The sequence below is a fragment of the Podarcis gaigeae genome, assembly GCF_964106915.1.
Source record: "Podarcis gaigeae genome assembly, chromosome: 7".
In the NCBI taxonomy this organism is placed as follows: Eukaryota; Metazoa; Chordata; class Lepidosauria; order Squamata; family Lacertidae; genus Podarcis; species Podarcis gaigeae.
This window is the reverse complement of record NC_139683.1, coordinates 14,083,122-14,110,092: the sequence shown is the minus strand read 5'-3', so window position 1 is coordinate 14,110,092 and position 26,971 is coordinate 14,083,122. Positions and strand designations below refer to the sequence as shown.

Genomic DNA, 26,971 nt, shown 5'->3' with positions numbered 1-26,971 from the left:
GTTTTGCCAGAAGCAGCTTAGTCATGCTGGCCACATGACCTGGAAAAAACTGCCTGCGGACAAACGTTGGCTCCTTCGGCCAGTAAAGCAAGATGAGTGCCGCAACCCAAGTTGTTCACAGCTGGACTTAACTGTCAGGGGTCCTTTACCTTTACCTTTTAGGTCTTCCAAGCTTGATTTGGAAGATGCAGTTCTAGACAAAGTTTCACTTCCAAAACAGGCACTATTCATTGCATTAAAAAGGTGAATCCTGGCGTGTTAGGGCAATGCCCAGTGCTTAGTTCCCTTGTCTTCAGGTGAGAAGCAAGAACCTGCCATTAAATTACTGTTGCAGCACAGGAATTCAAGAATCCCAGGAAAACTGTGGCTTTGAAAAGAGTGCCCACTGCTCTTTCATAGACCAGCTCAAAATGTGAAATGATGCTTCTAATTAATCAACATTTTGACCCAATTGTAATAATTTATTATTGTGTATTATTTTAAAGAAATCAGCACAAATGTTTTAGAAATGAGTAGCAGGGATTAAGATTTTAAGAGGGAAAAGGACATTTCAACTGTATAAAAGTTACAATTTCATCTCCTGAGCTGAAGAGAATCAGGCCATTTCTACCATAAGCAAAAATAAGAAACCACCCACACCACCATCTGTGAATTCTTCAGGTGTGCAATTGTCATTCGTGTACAGTGATTCTATTTGAGACAAGTGACTTGTGGCATCTAAGTTATTATTCATCTTACAGCTGTGGCCACTGATCTTAGTGTACCAAAGCTTCAAATGGCAGGTTGTTTCATTGAACCCTCACTTTCCAGAACGGAACCCCAATTCTCCATTACAGTGGTACCTCGGGTTAAATATTTAATTTGTTCTGGAGGTCCATTCTTAACCTGAAACTGTTCTTAACCTGAAGCACCACTTTAGCTAATGGGGCCTCCCGCTGCTGCTGCACCGCCGCAGCAGCACGATTTCTGTTCTCATCCTGAAGCAAAGTTCTTAACCCAAGGTCCCATTTCTGGGTTAGCAGAGTCTGTAACCTGAAGCGTCTGTAACTTGAAGCATATGTAACCCAAGGTACCACTGTATTTGATTCAAGATTTGACTGCAACATGGTAGCTAGGATTAGAGGCAAATGGCAGAACTCCCAAAGCATTATTAGCCACTAAGAAGCTAACTGAATTTCCTGCTATGCTGCCAGGTTACCTTGCTGGCTGAATGCCCAGTCACATTTAAGTTTACTCTGGGGCCCCGTCTAGATGTCACTTTTATTCTGCATTTGCGATGGTTTGTGCTCCTTAAGGCAGCAAGGTGGTTATGCACAATCCCACTTTCAATTCTGTTTCACCTGCAGAGGTTTTGTCAAGGGCATACTGCTTCATTTCCACTTGGTGTTGTTCTGTAGCTTCTTATTGAAAGTCTAACTTTTCATACCACAAATCATATATATGGGTTGTCCTACTTTTCTTGCAGTGTAGCAGAAGAGTGCCCTTCCAGACAGCAATAATGTGGTAATTCCAATTTAAGTTCAACACTAATGCAGCATTATTGCATCAGCGACATGTTGCAGAATGCATCCACACACAAGAAATGGGGGGGGGGGGGCTCATTCATATTTGAAAATGTTCCCTTGGCATTGATTTCACCATTTTGATTCTATCAGTCACTTACCTTACATGTCCAAGATAATTAATATAGTTCCAGAGTACCAGTTTGACAACAATGAATTCTCAACACACACACACACACATTTTTATAAGATTTAGTTCATATTTTCTTGTTAAAAACATTGGTCATAGTACAATAGTTTGACATACATATATCAACAAAAATGCACCCAATTTACATGCACAAACCAAAACAAAAAAACAAAAAACAGTACTAAATGAACTTTTTATTTTTTAAAAAAATGCAAACTATTGCAGCAGCAGACATTTGGCTAGGTTTTTGTTCTGGTGCTCTCTTCAGGAAATTTAGTTGTTCCAGTCAGCCTGTCAGTTGTTGACTATTGCTTTGATCTTTTGTCACCAAATATCATAATACCCAGTACTGTAAGACAAGTCGGGGGAAAGTCATAAACAAATTTATATTTGTCAGCAAGTTACACAGAGAAAGATGCAGCCAAAACTATTAAACTGTACATTCAGCATTTATCACCTAATATGTGATCCTTTTGAAACCAAGAAGAATCAATGTTAGGGTGACAGCTGAATGAACTCCTATAATAAAACTCTCAAAGCTGTTATTTCCATCGGGGGGGGGGGGAAATATCTGGGAATCCATGATTCGGAAAGACAACTGAAGGGGAGGAAGAGTATGTACACCTACAGCTTGCAGGTAGTTTAAAGATTACAGCTTCTCCTTCCAGGTCTCTCTCTCTCCGTCATCACTTTTTATGTTTGGGATTCTTACATGCTGGTCTGCTACCAATAATCTAGTTTGATCCTTAAAGTGATGTTATATTCAGAATATCAGTATATCTGCAGATACATTAAGCTATAAGGTTCTGTAAATTAGTAGAGCAGTTACTTAAGGGATGCTTTATTCAAATCATGGTTGTGAGAGAATATTTGTTTTAAATTGCTAGGGGTCAGCAGAAGATATGGGTCACTTATTTTGTGACTGATTTAAGTTCTTTCCTCTCTCAGAATGTGCAAAAAATTTGGAATAGGAAGAGTATAGACCTCCTCATAGTTTTTGTAACAAAAAAAATTAAAATTAATTCAAAAATGCATTTATAAATACTGCTGTGTATCAGTTTGTAGATATGGCTTATTCTAGGGTTGCCAAACCCTTTTTTCTTTTTTAACCCAATTAATCCCATGGTTAAGCACAAATGCTCTCAGGGCAGTGAACAAATCTTTAAAAGATGAAAGATGAAAGCAGCGAGCTAAAACTATAAACACGTAATTAAAAGCCTAATACAAGAGAAGAGTTTTTGACTGGAGTTAAAAAGACAAGAGAGGCAGGCTTCCTGGTGAGGACATTTCAAAAAAGTGAGGAGGCATAACCAAAGAGGCCCTTTGCCCAGTCTCACCCCACCTAAGGTAAAGGGTCTTGGAAGACGGTACCTAAAGGAGGATTCATGCAGAAGTCGGCAGTCCTTCAGATACCTGGGTTTCAGATACCTGGAGAACGAGAGTAGATGACAATGCATTGCCATGCTATGAGAAGCTTCTTCTACTGGTTTTGTACAAGTCAAGCTGCTGCTAAAGGCACAAGAGCAAACCAAACCACGGGGTAGCAGAGTTTCAGTTGATAGCCCTAGGTGCCAATAGTGTCAAGAGGGAATGCGGCCAAATTCCAAACCCAACGACTACTGAATCGTCTTACCGAATTCAAACCTTACTATGTTTACTTAGAAGAAAGTCCCATTGATTTCAATGCAATGTGCTTCCAAGTATGGTGGCAGCTCGCATGTGACAACTCCCAAGGATTCAGTAATAGGGCTGCAAGTCATGGCATTTTATAGCTAGAAACAAGCTTTGACTTTATAGGATAATGCCTCCATAAAAACTATTTTAAAAAAGCAACAACTAAGACTTCAAAACAAAGTGTCATTAAAAGCTTCCTACAGCCACGTATTCATTCCTACTTATGCTGGTTGTATATTTAGAAGTTGGATGTTCAGTGCAAGTTATCATCCATTATTCATAACATGGCAAAGATTACTATTCTCTACTCCAACAAGTAAAAGGTACATGGGAAATTGCACGCTTAGTATGACAAGAGAACCAGTGAGGCAAAACGGAAAGAAACCTTTATGCCCTTCTAATTAATGAAAAGTGATCAAGTTTATTTATTTAAGTTACATTTTGCACACATGATCCACACATCCAGACCAAGTCTAGACATTTAAAAGGCATTCCAAGACACATCTAAAGTAACATTCTGCCCCAGTTAGTATTCAAAGAAACAAGGACAGTGAAAATTACTTTCAAATTCCTGAAGCAGGAGACTTCCAGAAGTGGCACACTGAAGTCTGTTTCTCACTGAAGGCAACACAATTTAAAGAGCTACATCCTTTCAAGGCTTCATCTTACTTTGCACTAATTCTAAACACATCTGAACTCCACTTTTCCCCTACCAAAGTGCACTATGCACTGCTTTTTCTCGGCCTGCACACACCAAGTGCACAAAGTGCTCTACAAATACACATGATTCAGCAAACAATAGACCCTTATCTTGTTAGGGGTTCCCCAGACGCCTAGAATTGATGAATGAAATTCAGATAAAGGTTTTCTTTCATTCTTTTGGAGAGGCATGGAAGGAGGGCGGCATACACACACCAACTGAAATGAAGCCCAATTTTCAAAAATATTGTTGCTACACCCACACAAACAACTGGCCTCCTGGTGTTGATGTCATTAATTGTTGTTTTGCACATTTTTCCAGCTCCAACTATTGAGCAAACCCCCATTTCCTAACTGTAGCCCGTGTTACATGTAAGTTACTAAGATTCCAACTTTTAGGACTCTCCTGATCTCAGATGCCAATTTGACAAGATCAAGGATGAATTTCCAAGCAGTATTTATGGAGTGTGAGAGAGGGACAGCACCTGAAACTGTGATTGACCTTTAAAGTCTTTCACTCTAATTGCCTCATTATTCAGCAAGTATCTACACCCTATTTCAAATTTTGCATTATTCAAACAAGTCTTGCTATTCAGTCATACAGTGTGCAACTGGTGACCCAAGATGAATAAAAGACATGATTCCTCCTAAAGCCCTCTGTCACCTAGCTTCACTGAAAGGCCAGAATGGAGAGAATGATGGGCATCAAAGGGAACTTGTGCCATGCGTTTGCAAATGCTAAGTAAATATGCAAACTCCAACCCCATACAGTACATTGATGGCAAGCACTGAAAGTAATAATCCTTATAAAAGATAGAGGCAAAAGAAGGGGGGGGGGGGGAATGGTAAACGCCAACTGCCGGTGTAAGTGAAACACACATACACACACACATCAACAATTTACATTTTAAAAAGGAAAAACCCTTATAAAAAGATGTACTAGAACAAAGCCACAATAAGTTAGTGTTTCCATAAAATGGCATGCTGTTTTGTTCCCCATTCTATACATTGTTACTGTCTGCTAAATGCTAAGTATTTTGACAGCATAGTTGTATAATTGAGGTACATTAGTTTATATAGAACTTAAGCATTGTAAAAAGGTTAATTTTTTTCTTCCAGTTTTTTTTCTTCTTCATCTCCCAAGAAGAACAATGGAAACATTCCTAAAAGGCAGCCAATGGTCACTCCAATAGCCTTACCCTATAAAACACAAAGAAAAATGGGTCACTCACAATTTAGTTATGAAGGTTACCAGATTTCAGGTCCAACAACAGGAACAGGAAGTAACAAGCAATGAACCTCATTTCTATTATCCTTCTCATTCCCAAATATTTGCTGCAGAATTTACATTCTGAGAACCTCTATGTGCATTTTTAAAAGAGCTTATTCCCACAATAACAGGGAGTGGAGTAACATGCACATTGTATCTCCACAAGTTGAAGGGTTCAGGAATAATCTGAATACTGGAGTTGCTGCTTTTCGTAGTCTCATGACCATCTAGCCATATTTCCCTTACAGCTACCTTGTATTTGCCAAAACAACTTGTTGCCAGAGTGGCAAAAAGTATAAAAGGATTTAACAGAAACACATAAATGCAGAAATGGGAAGCTATCACCTGTATCTATAGTGCGCCTACTATGGTCATTATATCTGCAGAACAAGCCACATGTTAAAAGCCCCCAAGATCTCAAAATTCTGAGAGCACTTAGCTTTTTCCAGCTGACTTGAATTCTGATCCAAGGTGCTACTGCACTACACTGTGTCTACTGTTTGTTTAACCTCTCACTAACCAAAACTGTACACAACAAAACAGACACAACATAGACTCACCACGTGCGCACTGAGGCGTGTTTGCCACATGTCAGCTTGTTTGGGCGTTAGATCAGGAATGGAGAGGCCCAACCTAGAGGCCATAGCTTCAATATAACCTGCAAGTCTTGGAGAAAAAAACCCAAAAATATTTTGAGCACAATAATATGAAATATAGCAGTTACAGGGTGCTCGGTTTCTGTTGGTTGCGGAAATGCAGCGAGCAATTCTGTCTCCTGAATATATGCCAAACCAGCACTTTGGTAAGCCATAAGAGCTTAAGAGGGACGATTTTAATACTAATACATAAAACAGTTGTGGCCCTGTATCCAGGGAGAGTTGGTTCTATGGCTTATAGGTTGAGAAATAGTTTAAAGGACTGATCTGAAACTTGGCAGTATAGGTGAAGTAAGCCTATGGGTGATCCATGCCAGATTTGGGGTAGAAAGGATAAACTTTTAAAGAGGCACTCTGGCATGTAACAGTTGCTGTGCCCTTTTGTTGGCATGGTTTTTCTGGAAAGCTTTTTTTTCTGCAAATGGGGTGGGGAGAGAGAAAATGGTTGATTGTGAACTGACAAATCTGAGACTTAGTTCCACTACTCTGCCACTGCCAGCCATTCAGCTCCAAGGTAGTGGTGAAGCGGGAATTAACCACAGAGCAGGAGACTACACTAAACAGCCCCCAGAGCTATTGTTGGGAAAGTAGATATTAGCATTTGGTTAACCACTGTAAGAACAAGATGCTGGGTCAGAGCCTACAAAACATAATTAAGACTTACCCTAATCCAGCTAAGTCCGAGACAAGATTTCCCAAGGCAGCAGCTAAAAATTAAAGAATCACAAGCATTGTAATGTATCTACTAATAAAAGAACAATACACTACACAAATGCCAACAGTTTTATTTCATTTAATGGTTCAGAATCCAGAATTCTCATATACCTAATATTATTTGCTTGCTTGAAACCCTTTATAATGCACCTTTCTATAAAATATTCAAGGATCTTACAATCAAAGATATATCAGTCAAAAATACAAACAATAAACTTTAAGAACCCGTAGGAGCAGAACAGCTTGAGAATGGTAACCTACACAATTAAAAAATGAAATTTCCAACAATGAGGGTATTGGAAGCAGGGCCTCAGAAGAGGAATGAGATTGTCAGGTAACACAGAGAGGAAGGTAAATCTGGTATTTTGGTTTCAGGGCATTTAAAGCTTTAAAGGTCAAAAATAGCACCTTGAATTGAACTTGGAAAGAAAATGGTAACCAAGAAAGCTGGTACAAGAGCGGGGTAATACAGGAGTAGGGAACCTCTAGGCTATGAGCCTTACTGGGAAAGCCAGGCCTCCCTATTCCCAGGCCATTTTGGCCAAGCCATGTCACGGTGACCTGCCCTGCACCTGTGGGGTGATAAAGTCAGGGATGAGCCAAAAGGTGGTTGTACTTTACAATACACTCTGAAGCATATCATTTGGCTGATTATGGAGGCTTCAAAGCAGGGCAGACTGGCTCTCTACAAGCACAGAGAATCAATTGATCAGTGTGACTTTGAATAGAAAGTGCTTTCTGCAGAACGAAAAAAATGTTTCTCCAATGCTCTTATAAGCTTCTCCAGGCATCACACTCTAAAAAAAGTAAGAATCTAGGATGCAATTGTATGTTTGACCACTTTGAGATTTTTGGGGTGAGCGGGGAGTTCGATATCCATGTGTACATGAGCCCTGGCAATCTATAGGGGAAGGAATAGACTGAAAGGTGCAGCAAGCAGCACATTTACGGTACTCAGGGGGATGTGAAAACATACTTTCTCACATACGCACAACAGCAATAGCTCAGTGACAGAGCATCTGCCTTGTACACAGAAATCCCCAGCATCTCCAGAGAAAGACTCCCTTTCTGAAACTCTAGAGCGCTGCTGCTGTCAGTCAGTGAAGATAATGCTGAGCTGGATCTGATTCAGTATAAAGCAGCTTCCTATGTTCCTAATTTCAACGCTTCTGCAAAACCAACTTCTATTTCTATAAGCATGTTAATCTTGCTAAGAAAGCTGCTGGCATTATTGAATTTAAAATCTATCATGAATATTTGCCTCCAGGTTCAGAATTAGCCAGTCGATCCTTTTGGATGAAAAAGTTCTAAAATTTAAAAGGAAACTATTCAATAATACTTCACACTTGTGACTTTAATATGGCTGCCACTCTTTCATCTTAAACAGAGACACTTTGTTTCAAGTGTCATGGAAAAACCAATTTTTTTTTTGTTGCTCTCTTGGAACAGTTTGGAAGCGCAAATAAAAGAATATTTTGCAAAGTGAGAACTTATTTATTTATAGACCTTAGATACCAATAAACACTCAAAGTGGCTTTAAACTAATAATAATAGTAATGATGATGGTCATGGTGTCAGTTAAAACTATTTAATAAGAGAAAACTAGGAATGCAAGAGGCAAATGTGAGATCTGTTTCCTGCGTGGATTCAACCTCTTGAGCTGTTTAAGCAGTAGGAAATGCTTAACTCAGGGGTCAGCAAAGTTTTTCAGTGGTGGGCCGGTCCACTGTCCCTCAGACCTTGTGGGGGGCCGGACTATATTTGGGAGGGGGTGAACGAATTCCTATGTAAAAACACCAGGCAGGCCCCACAAATAACCCAGAGGTGCATTTTAAATAAAAGGACACATTCTACTCATGTAAAAACACGCTGATTCCTGGACCATCCGCAGGCCGGATTTAGAAGGCAATTGGGCCGAATCCGGCCCCAGGCCTTAGTTTGCCTATCCATGGCTTAACTCTTTTGTCCCCAAATCTTTTCCAGCCCCAATCACCCTCCCAAACAGCTTTTTCACCCATAAGGACGCCTAACCATCCCAGGTGAAAATGGAGCTCAGGGAATGTGATTTAGAAGTACAAACAGGAGGAGAGGAGTTAGGCAGCCTCTCCCCAGCTGCCTTTCCTTGTGGTTATACACAGCCTGCTTAGGATTTTAAAATCATGGCAGAAAGAGTCATGGAACTTTAATGTGCAGTTTCTGCATAAGAACTGGGTTTCTGTAAGATTATCTGGTAACCAAATTTCCATCTGACACTATAAAGTTCAATCATCAATCAGCAGTTTTTTTAAAATTACCTAGTGTGTCAATTCATAGATTAATAGACAGCTATAGCAAAATTGCCATGTACAGTCAGTCAAGCATAGATTACTTACCTGCCATAGTAGAAATTCCAAGGACAATTCCTATGGACAGTTCTATTTGTGTGCCCTAAAAATAAAGAGAATATAAACTTTCATTAAAATCTACACATTCATTAACAAAGGCAAGGTTACAGAAGTTGTTTATTTACCAAATTAAGACATTAGGAATAGCAGGCTCTCTGCCACCCATTTCTCCTGGAAACTTTAAAAGACAACATGCATAAGATTACATCTATTATAGCAATACAGTATGCTAAAACATTAGGGACGCGGGTGGCGCTGTGGGTAAAACCTCAGCGCCTAGGACTTGCCGATCGCATGGTCGGCGGTTCGAATCCCCGCAGTGGGGTGAGCTCCCGTCGTTCAGCCCCAGTTCCTGCCCACCTAGCAGTTCGAAAGCACCCTTAAGTGCAAGTATATAAATAGGTACCGCTTTATAGCGGGAAGGTAAACGGCGTTTCCGTGTGCTGCTCTGGTGCTGGTTCGCCGGAGCAGCTTCGTCACGCTGGCCACGTGACCCGCAAGTGTCTGCGGACAGCGCTGGCTCCCGGCCTCTAGAGTGAGATGAGCACACAACCCTAGAGTCGGACACGACTGGCCCGTACGGGCAGGGGTACCTTTACCCTTTTACTATGCTAAAACATTGCTGAAAATAATGTCTTTCTGAAGCTAGTGTTACATATGTTATCATATCAAGGTAACTGGATATCAAATATAACCCAGCACAAAACAAGCTTGAGACCAAGGAGCAACATGACTTACCGCAGCAATCATAATTGCATTATCAAAAAATCCAAACCCTACAAAAGGTATTGCATTGTGGAAGAACACTAGAAGAAAGAGACACATGTGTGAGGAGTGCTTTCAAATGCTTGCAAATTCATACATGCAGACTACTGTTCAATTCTCCATTTTCTACAATTTGAAAAAACTCCCATATGAACTGTGATGTTTGAGATCACAGAAAAGGGATATGGAAGCCTCTTTCCATGTATAACTCACCACACAGCAACTACCAGCACATTGTACACAGTGCACTACAAAAATCGATGCAGCTGCTATAGGCCCAGTTAATCTGGAGTTGTCATCCCTCCCCCCCCCAAAAAAAAATTGTCATATATGGGAAGGGTTGTGTTGGGTAGGGAAATCTGATAATAAACATTAATCAACAATTTGCAAAGATCTGGGTGAAACATCTTCATCCTCTCTGTCATATTTCGTTTCTGTCCCTTCTAACCACACTCTCCTCTCATCACAGCTAAAGGTAAAACTTACTAGTATAAAATATTTTTGTAAAGATAGTCAGATTTATGATGGTACTCATAATTTGGGAAAGCAAGATTTAGAATTCTATAATGTTCTGACTCAAGCAGCCCAATGTACTCTCATGTATTCAACTCTTTGCCTTGCATTAGCCTCGAGAGAAATGTTCCAAGTATTAGAGAGGCTTTCTCCACAGTTAAGCTTCTAAAAAAATAGACATAAATTACCATGTTTCAGCTGTCCAGTGGATGGTGGTGCAACTTCCAACTTCTCTAGATAAGTAGAAAAATGTGATTAAAGAAAAGCATTATAACCACACATATTTGAACATCTGTTCTCTTTGAACAGCATAGTGTGAAATCCTCATTTCATAGAAAATTTAGCTTTCTTCATATATGGTGCGTTCGCAAGCTACTGCGCAGAAAACTGCAGCTCGGTAGCTCACTGCAGTCTTCTGTGAGTTTCAGATCCATGCTCTCCTTTGATTAAACAAAAGCATGCTAACAGAACTATACACTTATGCACGCTAATGAAGCACCATTTCACAAAATAATTGACTGTATATTCATTTGCTTGATCATCTGAAACACTGAATAATATTGGCTAAAATACTCAAATTACATTGTCACTAGTGCAGGGGTGCCCAACTGCTGACTAATTGAATTCTCCCTGCTTGTATTGATCTTGAAAAATCCAACCTTTAGTCTCAGCATATGATAGGGTACATGATTATGCTGTTGCCCCTTTATTAAAATCCCACAATTTAGGAATATGGAAGGATATTAGGCAACATACAGAGACCTTTTAGACTTTTCAAAAGAAGAAATAAAACTTTTAAAACATGACACATTGGAGAGGCTGTGACTGACTGGTTGCAGTATCATCAAATAAATGATTTGTTTAGACAGGATAAGTGGAGGGATTTTGTGACCCAAACCTCACAATTTGAAAGATCACTGAGAGTAGGGAAAAATGATTTCCAAAATGTACAAGTCACTATTAGAATGGGAAACAAAAGATGAATTGGTAAAATCAGCTATAATTCACTGGGCAAGAGATATAGGTCATAATATAAAGATGAGTGCATGGGAGAAACTATGGAAAAAAGATTTAAATTTTAACATATTGAGGGAGAATTTTATGGAAATGATTTACAGGTGGTACCTGACACTGAGTAAACTAGCTAAGATGCATAAATCTGAATCAGATATGTGTTGGAAATGTAAAGAAAAAGAAGGTACTTTTTATCATATGTGGTAGACATGCAAAACGGTTAAGACTTACTGGGAGATGAAATATAATAAACTGAAAAAAAATGTTGAAAAAGACATTTGTTAAAATCCCAGAAGCTTTTCTTTTAGGTATAATAGATGTAAGTATATTTAAATATTGGGGGGGGAAATAGAATATGTAGCAGAAAATAATAATAATAAAATGAACCATGAAAGGGAGAAGGTAAAATGAAAATAATTGTGTGTTTTACATCTGGATTGTTGTTATTGTTTCAACTGTAAAAATGGAAATGATAAATACTTTTTAAATAAATATCACAATTTAAGTTACCCCATGGCCTTTAACTCTCAAGCACCCAGCATAAACAAGGAGTGGCTAAAATGTATACTTTCATAGAGATCACTTACTACCCTTAAGTGCTCTTGATAAACTCAGTTATCAGAAGATTTGAACACTACCCAATACCACAAAAAGATGTTAGACTGCTTATAAGAAGTAATCTCCAACACTGGTTAGTGGTATAAACCCAATTTCCTGCCACAACAAGAACATTACACTAACATTTACGGATTTTTAAGCAACACTCTGCAACTCAAAATACATTGGATTAAAGTGATAGGAGACTGAGGGGGTCATTTAAATGATATCCTACTGCTGGGGTGTTAGTAAACAAAAAATATTAAGCCTTCAGTAAGGAAGAAAATTGCAGCCTAAACAAAACACAAAGCATCTACTGGTAATCCAAAATCAGGAATTGGGTTAACAGTTCTTATAGCAGCAACAGTTAGTGTTTTGCAAAAAATTATGAAAACAACCACATGATTAATGGTACAGGTAGGTTAAATCACATTGTGTGCATAGCTGTACAGAGTACATTCGGTGTAGTGTAGTTAATAAAGTGTGTTGATGTTTAGTGGGGGGACATTTACCAGATGCCATGGGACCAGTCACTGTGTTTCAGCCTAAAGTAGCAGGGTTGCTGTGAGGACCCCTTGAGCCTCTGAGCTCCATGGAGGAAGGGAGGGATGCAACTGTTTTATAGTCCAAAAGAATAAACTATGAAGGGGTGTATGCCTTATTTTATAAACAAAGACACTGGAAAGACAACTGGCTCTAAGCAAGTGTATCCTACATATACAGACTGAAGGATCATCTTACCTGAAGTTAGTTTCTGTGCCTCAGATCCATCAGTTCAGAACACAGAATATACAGTACGTAGTTTTTCTCCACCTGCCTGTCAAGGCAAAGCCAGCAAATCACTTGCCAAGATACTATCAGGACAGTGAGAGATTTAATTACCCCATACTGAACAAAATATATCCCTGTGTCTGTCAAAAAGGAGCTTTATTCAAGAGCCCATAAAAGCAAATGGCACTATGTGGTAGAAGACATCTGGACTGGTGGATAAGATGCACAGAAACCTGATCAAGTTAATTTTAACTTTATTTAAGCAACTGAAATATTACAAATACAGCATGAGAACTACTTAAAGGTTTGCCCAATGGGAAAGTCTCATTTCTAGGTTTCACTATAGCAGTTAACATAAACAGTCAATATCGAGTAAACATCTATTGATTCTCAAACACATGCTTTTCCCCACTGATATTTTTAGAAACAAGAAACATCTTCCTCTTTTCTTAGTAGTGCGCTTCATTCAAATGTATCGATTTAACTCCTTACCAGGTACCATTTTTTCCTGCCAAAAGTAACCCCCAAACTGCAGGCACACTATAATAAAACTTTTTCTAGCATGCCTACAAAGACATGTAAGTTAGTCATATATACCGTATTTTTCGTCCCATAGGACGCTCCATCCCATAGGACGCACCTAGTTTGGGGGGCGGAATAAAGGGGGGGGAATTCCTTTTATTTCCCCCCAAAAACCAGGTTGGGGAACAGCGGTATGGTGGCGCTGCGCCTCCCAGCTGTCCCCCAAGCTCCTGACGCTGCGGATGTCTGCCCGGCGCGAGGGGCGCTCTGCTTAAGGGCGCCCCTCGCGCCGGGCGGCAGGCTACTATCCGCAGCCTAGGGAGCCCTGCGGGAACTCCCACGGGCTCTCCAGGCTTGCTGATAGCTTCCTGAAGCCTGGAGAGCGAAAGGGGTCGGTGCGCACCAACCCCTCTTGCTCTCCAAGCTTCAGCGAAAGCCTGTATTCACCCCATAGGACGCACACAGATTTCCTCTGAAGAGCCAGGCTGCTCCTACTTCTCTCCGTGCCAACACAACCACATTCTATCACATATCATTAGTGCAAAGATGCTGTAACCCTAATTTTCTTCACCCCTGCTTCCCCAACAAAAGGTCCCAATAATTCACTCACACTGATCTTGCAGTGATAAATCTAGATAGATTTTATTTTTCTCAAAGCTCAATAATTTTGACAACCCACAGTGACAGCAGGAGTATACAGAATAATTTGGCAATCACAGGATGAAATTCTTGCACTTGCAGTTCTGAAAACTTCTGCAAGTGTTCACCATAAAAGCTTCGAGATGCCTTTGTTTCAGATAGGCACATGACAGTACTAAGAGGTATAACATTTCAAGTTGAAAACGGGGGAGAAATGGCTTAATCAAGAAGAAAAAAACTATCAGACCATTTATGGCACAGAATACCAGTCAAGACCGTTGAACAGCTGCTTTTCAGCCTGTCAAATCAAATCATATTTAGTGTCAATTCAAATCATATTTTGTTCCATTTTGGAACAAACTGCTCTATTTTCCTAAAGGAAGAAAAAGCTTTGAAAAAAGGCTTAAGATTCACTTCAAATCTGTGAGCAAAGGATAGCTCCTAGTCTACATACACACACTTGGGAGGCCTATAAAACAGAATTTGGATTCTTTGATGTCTACCTCTACCAACTGTTAGCATTGTATCTTCTTAGTGTTCTACCACCACACCAATATGAAAGGCCACATATCCCATTCATGCGAGAACTGTACATCAGAATCTGAAAGACTGCTTCCCCTTTCATCTTTTAAACTGGAGAAAAAGATAGCAGCCTGTCCCCATCATCTTACCTAAGGATGTTGAATGTTCAGGTGGGAAATAAACTGATCCGAACAGTTCAAAAAGGAGCTCTCAAAATTTCTGCTGGGCTTTTACCAGGTTATATACAGACTACAATAGGTTGCTCTGGTACTGCAAAAACCAGTTGTTTCTTTTCCAATGAATTTTTGTGAGCATTTTGTAGTGCATTATGAATTTACCAAGTTCATACCTGTTTTATCTAACTTAAAATTGAGATCACAAATTCAGGTTATACTTCATCTACACCAATAACCAAGCTAGCTTGCCAGTTTAAAAATTATTTCTAAGTAGTTTTATACGACCCTTTAAATCATATTTCCAGGGTGATTTACAAAAATAATAAATTAAATGAAATTAAGAGACGCCTGCTTCTTGGGAGGAAAGCAATGACAAACCTAGACAGCATCTTAAAAAGTAGAGACATCACCTTGCCAACAAAGGTCCGTATAGTAAAAGCTATGGTTTTCCCAGTAGTGATGTATGGAAGTGAGAGCTGGACCATAAAGAAGGCTGATCGCCGAAGAATTGATGCTTTTGAATTATGGTGCTGGAGGAGACTCTTGAGAGTCCCATGGACTGCAAGAAGAACAAACCAATCCATTCTTAAGGAAATCAGCCCTGAGTGCTCACTGGAAGGACAGATCGTGAAGCTGAGGCTCCAATACTTTGGCCACCTCATGAGAAGAGAAGACTCCCTGGAAAAGACCCTGATGTTGGGAAAGATGGAGGGCAGAAGGAGAAGGGGGCGACAGAGGACCAGATGGTTGGATAGTGTCTTCGAAGCTACAAACATGAGTCTGACCAAACTGCGGGAGGCAGTGGAAGACAGAAGTGCCTGGCGTGCTCTGGTCCATGGGGTCACGAAGAGTCGGACACGACTAAACGACTAAACAACACAAACAGAAAGCTAAAAGATGCAAAATCATAAAAGTGACATAAAAGAGTCAGCAGGATCAGGAAAGTTTTGGGAAAGGTCATTAAAAGGACAATAAGCATTCTGCAATTGGGGTGCCACAATCAAGGTAGCTCCCTCTTTGACTGCCACTCACTTCACCTCAGATGGTACATGCATTCCACTCAAGATTTTTATGTACAGTCCTTCAAGAGCCCTGGTCCTTAAACTGCTCTTTGTTCTCCTCAATCACAGTCAATGTTTCCACTGCATGATTAAACTGGTACAGACTGGACTGTTTTTGACACTAGATTACTAACAATAATCTGGTGCATAGGAATTGTAGCTACAAATACAGTTCTTCTCTACTAATGAGAAGCCAATAACCAGTGTTGGTTCTTTCATTTCAGAGTTCAAAGCTATCCTTTCAAGAATCGTATTTAGTCTGAACTTAAAAAACCAGACTTAATTACAAATATTCTAAGAGTGCTATTCACAATATGAAACTGGAAATACTTGTCTGAACTTAAAACGGGGGCGGGGAGGGGAGGGCAGTGTCAGATTAAGCAACACATTGATTTACAAACAACTAAAAAACTGATGAAAGTATAAATGAATCTGATTAAAAGAAAAGCCATGTCTGCCAACATAATTGATAGACTTAGATGCCAAGAGTATACAACTTGCATAGCAGGATCCTACAGAGATTACAACATATCTGTCAAGCATCTCAGCAGTATTTAGACAGCTAAAAGCCCACACACAAGAGATAGCTCTGTATTAAAACTAAGGTCTGACAAAACAAATCAGATACAACAGATATTTGCTCTGAACGTCTGTTAAATTATTCAAATATCACAGCAAATAATTTCTCTGGATCTAGTGTTGCTCTCCATCCTCCCTGGCACACTGGAGAATGCAATTTATAGAGATAGGATCACAGAGTTACTAGCAATAGCCCAGTTAGAACTAGCACAGCATTGACACTTTCACTCCCATTTTACCTTAAAAAGTTGGTGGAATAGAGTCTAAAACTTAGCTGTGCTTGAGCAAGTTATGGAATGCAACAGGGATGTAAGAGGAATTAAAACCAAACGATATCCTGGTTCCCATTAACCCAACAAAGGGTTCTTCCATCCCTCCAGTCTCACACCATCTGCTATGGTCCAATGCTTTACTAAAGCATTTGTGGCTGCTTGTTTGATTTCCAAATCCTACATATAAAGGGGTATGTGCTTATATCACATGCATATCTCTTGTTGCACAGATCCACTTCAAATCATGGTTTCACAATTTTACTCTGCTCTTGTAACGAAGTTTGATTTTGCAGTGTCATGCTACTATGCTATAGAATGTATTGTTCCTTATTGTTTTCCTTTATGGAAAGCAATAGTTATTTTTTTAAAAGTCAAATGTCAAGAAGATAATTTAATACAAAGTTTAACTTGACAAACAAAATAATTAGAACACAATCCTTAGGACACACCTCTGAGGAGAAGAAGAAGAAGAGTTTGGATTTGATATCCTGCCTTTCACTCCCCTTCAGGAGTCTCAAAGCGGCTAACAATCTCCTTTCCCTTCCTCCCCCACAACAAACACTCTGTGAGGTGAGTGGGGCTGAGAGACTTCAAGGAAGTGTGACTGGCCCAAGGTCACCCAGCAGCTGCATGTGGAGGAGCGGAGACGCGAACCCGGTTCACCAGATTACGAGTCTATCGCTCTTAACCACTACACCACACTGGCTCTGCTAAAATTGTGTATTTTCTCAGAGATTCACCAAACAATATTGCCTATCTTTTTCCCTTGTCTCTTTCAATTCTTTTTCTATTCCTTCTTTTCTCTCATTTTTTCTATTCCTTTTTCTCTATCCCTCCCTCCCTTCCTCTTTTTTCTCTTTTTTGCCTCTAGATTAATGTTTGTCTAGTCTTTGTATTTGTCTATATAAACCCTATTAAAAATTTATGTATGAAACAATACTGCCTGCATTAATGATTTTGAAACTAAGACAATCTTTCCAATTCTAGATGTCACTTATTCAGTCTGCACAAAGGTGGTAGTAGAAGTAGTACTGTAGAAGTATTTATAAGACATGAAAATTTTGACCATTTTACCCCCTAAAAATAGGGAAATGAATCACATGCTCCTCATGACTCATATACCATGACAAGGAAAAATGCTTTTTAAAAAAATGACATTTAGCCACTGTTCAGAAGTAAAATACTGAACTATGGCTGAGTCTTGGCCTTGCACATTCCTCGTCCTGTGTATGTGGCAATTATGGCTTGGATTTTTGCATAGCCATAGCTTGCTGGTTTGGATCCAATAGCAAACGATGAAGTACCTAACTAAGCAGAACACGTATGAGAATGAGGAAGTCAGAGATTTATTCAAAGCACCATGATTAAACTACACTGCGCTAATTCTTTATAGCACAACCACACTTGGAATATGGTTTAAAATTCTGATTGCTGTATATCCAAGATACTCCCTCATCCTCATAACAGAAAGGCTTTTCTCCTTCAAGCATATTAGAATTTGAGCTAATCAAAGAAATTAGTTGGCAGAAGATTTGGGACAGTTAAAAGTACTTTTCATAGAATTCATCACTAAACTATGGAACACACTGCCACAAGATGTGCTTATAGGTATAAGGTAAAAGACTTCAAAACCTCTCACCATGAATTTGTCTTTCATGGCTATGATTCATGATGGCTAAATGGAATCTCTGAATTCAGAGACAGAATGAGTGAGTTCAAGAAACAAGCCATAGAATAGCTGCTCTCTGATTGAGATAACTAATTGGCCACTATGAGAAATAGAACACAGGATCTATATTTGGTTTGATTCAGCAGGACTCTATTTAAGTTCACCCAACTATGGTGTGTTATGCCACAACCATCATTTTGTGACTGACACCCACAATGCTCTCTCAAAAATAGAAATATGTCCAATGGTCCCCCCAAAAATGGCAACCCCTGAAACTCATTATAGTCATATGCTAATGCAAATGGAAACAACCATGGCCATTTCTGTTAAACATTCCAGGTTACACAAAACAAACAGAATAGCATGTTTATGTAAGTAGATTTAATGAAACAGCAGCATCTATTTTGCATCATATCAAAACCATGGTTCACCTAGCACCTATTTAGACCATGCACGTTTATGTAGCAAGTAGAGAAGTTTACTGTACCCCAAGTACTAGTTGGTTCAGGTGGTACTATTTGCTTCAATGGCATCTCAAGTGGTACCAGTGGTTTAGGAAATCTGGAAGCTAAAGTTTTTCAAACGTAAGAAATAACGTTACATTTCAATGTTAAAAGCCTTTAATATTCATGAATCCGTGTTTTCAGAACTTACTCCAACTACAAACTGTGCAGCATAATCCTATGTATGCTTGCTCAGAAGCAAGTCTAATATTTTTCTGCTATGCCACTGGTATATTTAATGGTCGAGATCTAATTTTAGTCATACTTGCCCACTGAAAAAAATGGACTTAAAGCCCACTGATTTCAGTACATCTACTCCAAGTGTGACCCAATGTGCAAGGTGAAACATTCAGTTTAATTGGGCACCAACAACATTCTGTCCAGTTTATTCTGGTTTTCTTTTTTTGTTGCTCCGCAGCAGATTCAACACATGCCTATATTGTGGTATAATCTGATCCAGCATTATGTGGTGTGCTTTATACTACTTATAAGAGTATTTGCACACACACACACACAGAACACCACCGGGGTGGGAGAACAGCTTGTGGTGTATAACATTTGGAGCAAGGAAACAATAAGGCACACCAACCTGTTGCTTTGAATTTCAAACCATCAAGGTCTATCACATACACTTGTGTGAAATGGATAGGTTTACCTTATTCCTGAAGAAATTGAAGTAATATGGCATATTTTCCTCTTTCCCAATCTTGCACATGAAAAATAAACTCTGCTAGGTTTACATAGACTTGTCAAATCCTTATGAGATTATTTATAAATTTAGGCAAGTGCAAGCAGAAAAAAATAATTTGAGTCAGGATAAATCAAGAAAATATGACAGACATATCGATAGCTGAACTACTGCTTCTCATATTGGTACAGATGCTTGCACATCTACTCTTGCAAGACCACAGCTATGTGCTTGCCTTCTTACTGCTCCTTTGAGGGAAGAATTGTCTATTTTCCTCCATGCACATCAATTAACTGCTCCTGCCCAAATCTACAAGTTACTTGGCCAGCATCTTTAAATTTTACTCATTAGATACTTGGGTTTCAGAGAGCAAAACAGCTGCTATTTATAAACCTATTTTTAGCATTTCTTTGCCCCTTTCCTCCTTTCTACTCACAATCATTTGCACAGCAAGTTGTGCATGACTGATACAACAGGAAAATAAACAAACTACCAGAGATGGAAAGGGTCTAAGGCCATCACAGATAATGACTGGCTACCAAGGGAGGTAAATTCTTGGTAGCTCTATACTTTGAAGATCTATGCATGGGATACTCAGGGATACTGGTTTTCCAGAATATTTTAAATGGAAATATTTACTGGAAATTAGGGTGTTGTAGCAGACTATTTTCTGATACCCTAGGGAGTGATCTAATTTAGCATCCTTAATATTTAGAAAAACAAAGCTAAAACTTTGAAACTGTCACACTAGCCTAATATTTCTTTGCATCTGACATCCATCCATTGTTTCTAATGAATTTATGAAATATAATATTTTCCATAGAAAAATAAAGCATTGGAAATGTTTCACCTTGCATCATTGTGGAGTCTGTGCAGAGTGTGTTGAATTTTATGAATCTGAATAAAGAGTGTGGACAATAGTCTCTCAAATTAAATATTAAAAGTCATAGTATCAGGTATATAGTGGCATTGTATTTAGCATTTAAGCACCTCCTGTTAATCCTTCATGACTGATCTCACAATAAAAAGGCAACTTCTGTAACTCTTTAATAACAAATAATTATACATAGTCTTGAAAGAGATACTATTGCCAAAACAGAAGACAATGCACTATTACAAAAAACAGGTTTGTTAGTTCTGTGATCCTATCTAGTTCTGAGTCATTGTCATCATGTCATTCCCCAAAATAGCACAACTTTATGAAAGCTGTGTAACTGTTCCAATTTTTCATGCCAGAACAAGTGTTACTTAAGTCATCTGAGCTAATCTAAATTAGAAATCTTTAGTTCATGTGATCTTTTAACCAATGCTGTTTCAATACCCTTTAGCCATTTTGAGATAAAAATGTTTGTATAGAAACAGTTGTATAGCTTTACAGATGCTGGCTAGCAGTAATTAAAAATTCTATTTTGATCTCACCATGCAAATATGGTCAGAGAGATATGAATGCAGCACTAAATAAGAGCAAAGGACATTTAGCTCATAAAAACCATCTACCAGAGAGTCACAGTAACTTTTTAAAGGGAAAGACAACTCCTAAGGCAAATGCATGTTGATACCTTCCAGCCCCCACTCCCTGAAGTTAGATGGGCTACTATGATGTCACAGAAGACTGCAGCAGTACAGTGGTACCTCGTGTTACGGACAGGATCCGTTCCAGAGGCCCGTCCGTAACATGAAATGCCTGGAACTTGAAGTGCTGCATCTGCACAGGCGCACAGTGCGATCTGGCGCTTCTGCACATGCATGAGCGGCGAAACCAGGAAGTAACCCATTCCAGTACTTCCAGGTTGCCATGGGATGTAACGTGAAAAGGCGCAACATGAAGCGGAAGCAACACAAGGTATGACTGCATTAGAAACTCAAATATAAGCTAATTACCAAATGGCAGCTTAAACGTAGGTTACAGTCGCCACAATGGAATATCTAGGTGGCCCTTTTTGCAAAATAATAATAATATCAATATCACTTTATATTTTAAATAAAAATCTCAGTGGTTTACAACACATTAAAACAGCAAATAAAACAATGCAGAATAAAACAAATTCAAGCTTCAGGAAAATATTTCAGATCCTTCTCTGACACTTAATTTATATACCTGCCCCATAGCAGAAGTACTCTAGGAAGTCAACGTGTTTACTGGTTAGAGTGTCAGACAAGAACCTGGGAGATAAGGGTTCGAATCCCCAGTCAGTCATGAAGCTCACTGGGTGTCCTTGGGCCAGTCACAACGTCTCAACCTAACTGTCTGGGGGGTGAACAGTATACCCTTTGGTGAAAAAGGTGGGATATAAATGCAATAAACAAGCTCTTCTGCTTACTTGTTTAAGAAAGCTGGAGGGGTCTGTGCCAGTCACAAAACGCACCTGGGGAAATTCTAACACTAGTGCAGGTACTGCTGTCAGTACTTTGGCTTCACTTAATTCAACTGAATGAATTGCCACATCCTCAGGACTGTGTGCCCTCAGACCTCATGTGGGTAAGCTAATTGGCACAACAAAACTGCTATCTCAGAGGCCTCATTTCCACTATAATTTAAGCTCCTAAGACTCTTGACATTTAGTACCTTCTCCTTACATACCAACATAAATGAGATAGGTCACCATTTCGCTTACATGCACTGTCCATACCAGTGGATGCAGGAGAGGGGATTAGTGGAGACTACAAATAATGGCTGACTTGTAATTCAAGCCAACGTTTATGGATCCCAAACAAATGAAGACTGAGAATTCTAAGCATGTCCCCTTGAAACACAACAGAGATTCTGAGGTGCAGAACTAATGCTGAATATGACAAATAGGAGCTTCCTTTAGAAGAAAACGACACTGGGACTCTCAACAGGATCCAGCAAGAAAAGCCTGAGGAAGGCCCCAGAGAAGGGGGGGGGGGAGGGAGTTAAAAGCTACTGTCAAGAGAAAAAGCACTGTACACAGACAATTAGCAGGTTAAAAGATAAAGGTAAAGGGATCCCTGACCGTTAGGTCCAGTCGTGACCGACTCTGGGGTTGCGGCGCTCATCTCGCTTTTTTGGCCGAGGGAGCCAGCATACAGCTTCCGGGTCATGACTAAGCCACTTCTGGCAAACCAGAGCAGCGCACAGAAACGCTGTTTACCTTCCCGCTGGAGCGGTACCTATTTATCTACTTGCACTTTGATGTGCTTTTGAACTGCTAGGTTGGCAGGAGCAGGGACTGAGCAACGGGAGCTCACCCTGTTGCGGGGATTCGAACCGCCGACCTTCTGATCGGCAAGTCCTAGGCTCTGTGGTTTAACCCACAGCACCACCCGCATCCCTTAATTACAGCTCTGCAAAACAAAGGCTGGAGTGAGGTGGTGTAGGCATCACATAAGCCTGCGTTGCAACACCCAAATCAGAATTATTTTTATTTTTTGGAAGATTTTAGCAGGAAAGAATTTTGAAATTAGAATTTTGAAAAATATAGGAAAATTCTGATTGTTTCAGAACTGAAGTTACAAATATAGGAAGTAACTATTTGAGAGTTATAAGACTCAATATTAAAGCTTTGATTTATATTTTTATATATAAGCTTAAGATTAAACATATATCGGGAGGCTAAACAATACCAATGCAACAGATTGTGAGTACCTAGCTATGGGCCATCCAAGTGTCCTTTTCAAGGGCATATTTACCAAAGTCATGGCCCAGAGTCAAATGCAAGCTAGTTTCTAAATGTGTATTGTAACCTCAAACCTTACCCAAGAAAGCTTGCTGCTAGTAACCTATAACACTTGAAGAACTTTAAATTTAGCATTTGCTCATTTTTCTACTTTAAAGGTTGCAATTCTCCAGTCACTTCAGCCTTTCATCTAGGAGACTATCAGCTGGGAACCTGCTATATAACTGAAAAATAGGTGAAAAATCAATGTGAAAGATAACCTTACATGATCTTTAAAGCCATTTCAACCTGATGCTGTCACATGCATGCACTTTGGAACTCATAACAGCTGCTCTTATTCACTATGGAAAAAGCTGAATGGACATTATTCACACTATGATACAAGCCTTTTATATTAAGCAATGTTCCAAAACAAGCTCAATGTGACAGAATACATGCTGGAATATTCATGATTTCAAAGAAAACATGCCATCCAATATGCTGGAGGTATAAGATGCTACCATAACACAATACTACAGTAAAGGTAAAGAACACACTACAGTTACATTTGAACCATGATTTATTTTTTATGTAAACCTGCCCCAGTAAATTGCAGGACATCTTCAACTTCTACTATTCTGTGGCTCTTCAGTTTGGCTAAACAAATCCTGTTTAACCCTCGTTCCACTTCCATCACCTTCTATTGCCTTTCAGTGTTGAATTATAGATTGTAAGCCCCCTAGATAAGAAGCTGTCCTCTGCGGAGATGTGAAGTCCTGTGAAAAAAGCTAGGAAATTTAAATTTAAAAATAAACAAGGAAAAATCCAGCTTTTCCCATGGTTTCACATCTCAACCTCTGTACTGCATACATTGATGATGCTATATAGACAAATAAAACACCGTATTTTTCCGTGTATAAGACTAGGTTTCCCCCCTAAAAAACAATGTCAAAAATTAGGGGGCATCTTATACTCTGGGCCATCTCCCCCCATTATCCTAAATCTGAGTCCCCAAAAAATAGGGGGCGTCCTATACATGGGGGCATCTTATAGACAGAAAAATACGGTATTATGCTAGATAAGCAAATAAAATACTCTTAACATATACTGTGGTGCAGGCTGAAGTTGAGAAGTACAATATCTTCTCCTTTTAGCAAAATCTCTAGTTTTTCCAAAAACGTAACTAAAAGAAGATGGATCCTCAATCAAGTATATTCTGTTATTCCTATTCCATTGCGTCTGTTTCTTTTATTAATATACAAATCAACGGGTTGTTCAATAGCCATACTTTAGTCTCCATACATCAACAGTCAAAGCAGTTAGAAAAGTTTTACATTGACAAGATGTGCTGAATCAGTGCAGCTGTCACCTGAAATCCTCACAGAGACTGTCACTAGAAGCAATTAGCACAGAGAAACTAAGGCTAGCAAAAGAGGTATGGTCTCCAAATCTGCAATTTTAGCTCCAAACCATCCCAGTGCTCGTTAGTGCCACTTAGGTCAGATATATCTCCAATTTTAGTACTTCCATTTCAGTGTTGTGAAACAAGCTGCCATCTACATGCAGTTTCAGAACTATGGAACAGTTTAGTTGGTCATGTGCCCTCCAATCAAATCAATGTTTGTGCTTTATTCTCTACTGCTGTAGACAGTAGAGTATGCTCTCATTGATTCCCTTTTCATATAAGAGCTTTTTTTTTTAATTGTCCCATTTATAATATATTCACATCTTAAATTTATCATAATAGTACTCCCAGGTATCCAAGTTACCATGCTCTGTTTCCTGCTTCAGTCTGGACAGTATCAGGCACACACTGCAGGAAAATGGGATAGCAGAATTTGGATTACAGTACATGTATACCCACAGGAACACCAATGTCAAGAATGCACCATGACTATCTTCTTGGCAACAATCCACAAATGGGACCCAAAGTATTGGACGCAACCGATTCAAAACACTGGAATGGAACAGATTAAAGAATCAAAAAATCACTTGCACAACCCTAAATGTGGCAGGAGAGATCATGGATGTGATCACCCAGTATGTAAGAAGTCGCCCCTGTACAACTGCTATCAAGTGTGCAATTCAGCTTTCTGGAAAAGCAACATTTGTAATGACAAGCTAAAAGCCACACCTGCACACAGCTAGCCATGGGCTAGGAAACCAACATAGGGTGAATACTTTTTCCCCTATATCAGGTTAATGCATGCCTTCAGTGTTTCCATGCCTAGGCCTGGAGGCTCAATCAACCCTCCCTAAACAACATGTTTGTTAACTTGGAAGCTCTGCCTCCTGAAGTCAGATGGGTGGGTCCATGAACTAAAGACAGGCACTTTCCCCATGCAAGTCAGAATTCATTTCAAGCACACAGCCGTAGCCTCAACAGTTTATTTCTAAAGCATCTGAATCCCTGTCCCGTTCCAGACAAAAGCAGTACCAGACCCAGGCCTCAAACCTGCTTGACAGCCACACCCTCCCCCTTAACCCCACAGTTACAGTGGCTGGTTATGGTTACACAGCATCCCAGGAAAGCCACTCTGAATGTGCTCGGGGACATTATCCTTGTATCTTGTGCATTCCAGGGCGATATTATCCGCTGCCCAAGTTCACGCCAAGCGCCGGCTGCAATCTTTAAGCGGCGGGCAAGGCTTTACTTGGGAGTTAAGGCTCGCTGAACTCCGGGTAAGCGCGTTATAGATGCGGAAGGGGAGAAACGGGGGCAACGAGGTCCTCGGTCGATGCGCCAAGTAGAAAAGTTTCGCTTCTTCTTCTTCTTCTTCTTCTTCTTCTTCTTCTTCATCCTCCTGGCTCCTCTTCTCTCGCTCTCAATTCCGAATACTTGCCTGGGGCGGGGAAGCGGCGCAAAGAAGCAAAGCCCAGCCGAGCTCGCTCGGCGGAGCGCGAGACCCCCCCCCCCGGGATCTACCAGGGTCGTGGGTTCGAATCCCGCGTCGGGCAGAAGCAGCACCTTCTCCAGGAGCCCTTTCCCCGGCGGTCCCTTTTGCTTACCTTGCGCGATGGCGATGGACTCGAATCGGTGCAGCTCCCTCAGCAGGCAGCTCCTCTCGGTGGAGTGGAGGCTGTAGATGAAGTCCCGCGCCCCTTGCGCCGTGTTCAGAGCCTCGATGGGCTCCTTCTTCGGGTGCGTGCCCAGAGACCGCGGGGAGCCGGCCGAGGCCGGGGCAGCGGGAGCCACCGTCCTTCCTCGGAAGGTGCTGAGGCAGCGGCGCTGGCCCGGCAGAGGCAGGAGGCAACGGCAGCAGCAGCAGCATCGGAGGCCCCTCGGCTGCGGAGCCCCTCGGCTGAGGCGGGAAAGCAGCGCGGAGGGCGAGGAGCCGCCGGGCCACCCGGAGCCCAAGCGCAGCGCCAGGCGGCAGCTCAGCCACGTCGACGGCATGCCTCGCCGACCGCTTCGGAGCGGGGCCCGCCCGCCCGCTCTCTCTCGCTACCGGCGCTGGGGAGGCGAAGGGCGGCGCTGCCCTGGCGAGGGGGAGGCGCTGCTCATGGGAGACGCTTTCTCTCTTTCTCGCGGCCGCTCCCTTCGCTGGCTTGGGAAGGGGTTCGAGTCACAGCGGCGGCGGCGGCGGCAGCTCCCTGCGCCGCCTCGAGGAGGCTCCGGGCATCTTTCCCTCCTCCTCCCAGAGCGGGGCGGGCTTCCACGGCTCGCCTCAGAGACTGGTCAGGCGGCGCTGAGGTAAAAGGGGTCGGTCGGGGGGGGGGGGCAAAGAAGCGCAGCAGCGGCGGCAGCGCGGCAAAGGAGACCGTGCGCGCGCGTCTGTGCGTGAGGAGAGAATGAGGCAGGGCGGTTCTGCGCAGGCGCCGGTCGGCTCGGTTGAATGGACCGCCTTCTCGTCCTCCCGACTCCGTCCGTCCTGTGGGAAGAGAGAGGAGGCGGCGCTCTCCATGTTTTTTCTCTCTCTCTCCGTCCCCGCCCACACCTCCGTCCAGCCTATGGGAAGAGCGAGGAGGCGTTT

The 26,971-nt window shown here is 41.0% G+C and overlaps 1 protein-coding gene across 2 annotated transcripts; it reads right to left on the bottom strand.

Moving 5' to 3' along the window:
• Nucleotides 1–1,740: 1,740 nt before the first annotated feature.
• TMEM65 (transmembrane protein 65) lies at nucleotides 1,741–26,876 on the bottom strand. Of its 2 annotated transcripts, XM_083749414.1 has the most exons (8): nucleotides 26,007–26,876; nucleotides 18,677–18,757; nucleotides 10,556–10,600; nucleotides 9,828–9,895; nucleotides 9,078–9,132; nucleotides 6,656–6,698; nucleotides 5,896–6,001; nucleotides 1,741–5,265 (listed from the first exon to the last, which is right to left on the bottom strand). In XM_083749414.1, the coding sequence occupies exons 1-8, from the start codon at nucleotides 26,392–26,394 to the stop codon at nucleotides 5,167–5,169; spliced, it is 885 nt and encodes a 294-aa protein (XP_083605540.1). In that variant the 5' UTR covers nucleotides 26,395–26,876; the 3' UTR covers nucleotides 1,741–5,166. The 2 variants fall into 2 exon arrangements, with proteins under 2 accessions (XP_083605540.1, XP_083605541.1); XM_083749415.1 differs by lacking the exon at nucleotides 18,677–18,757.
• Between the last annotated feature and the right edge of the window lie 95 nt (nucleotides 26,877–26,971).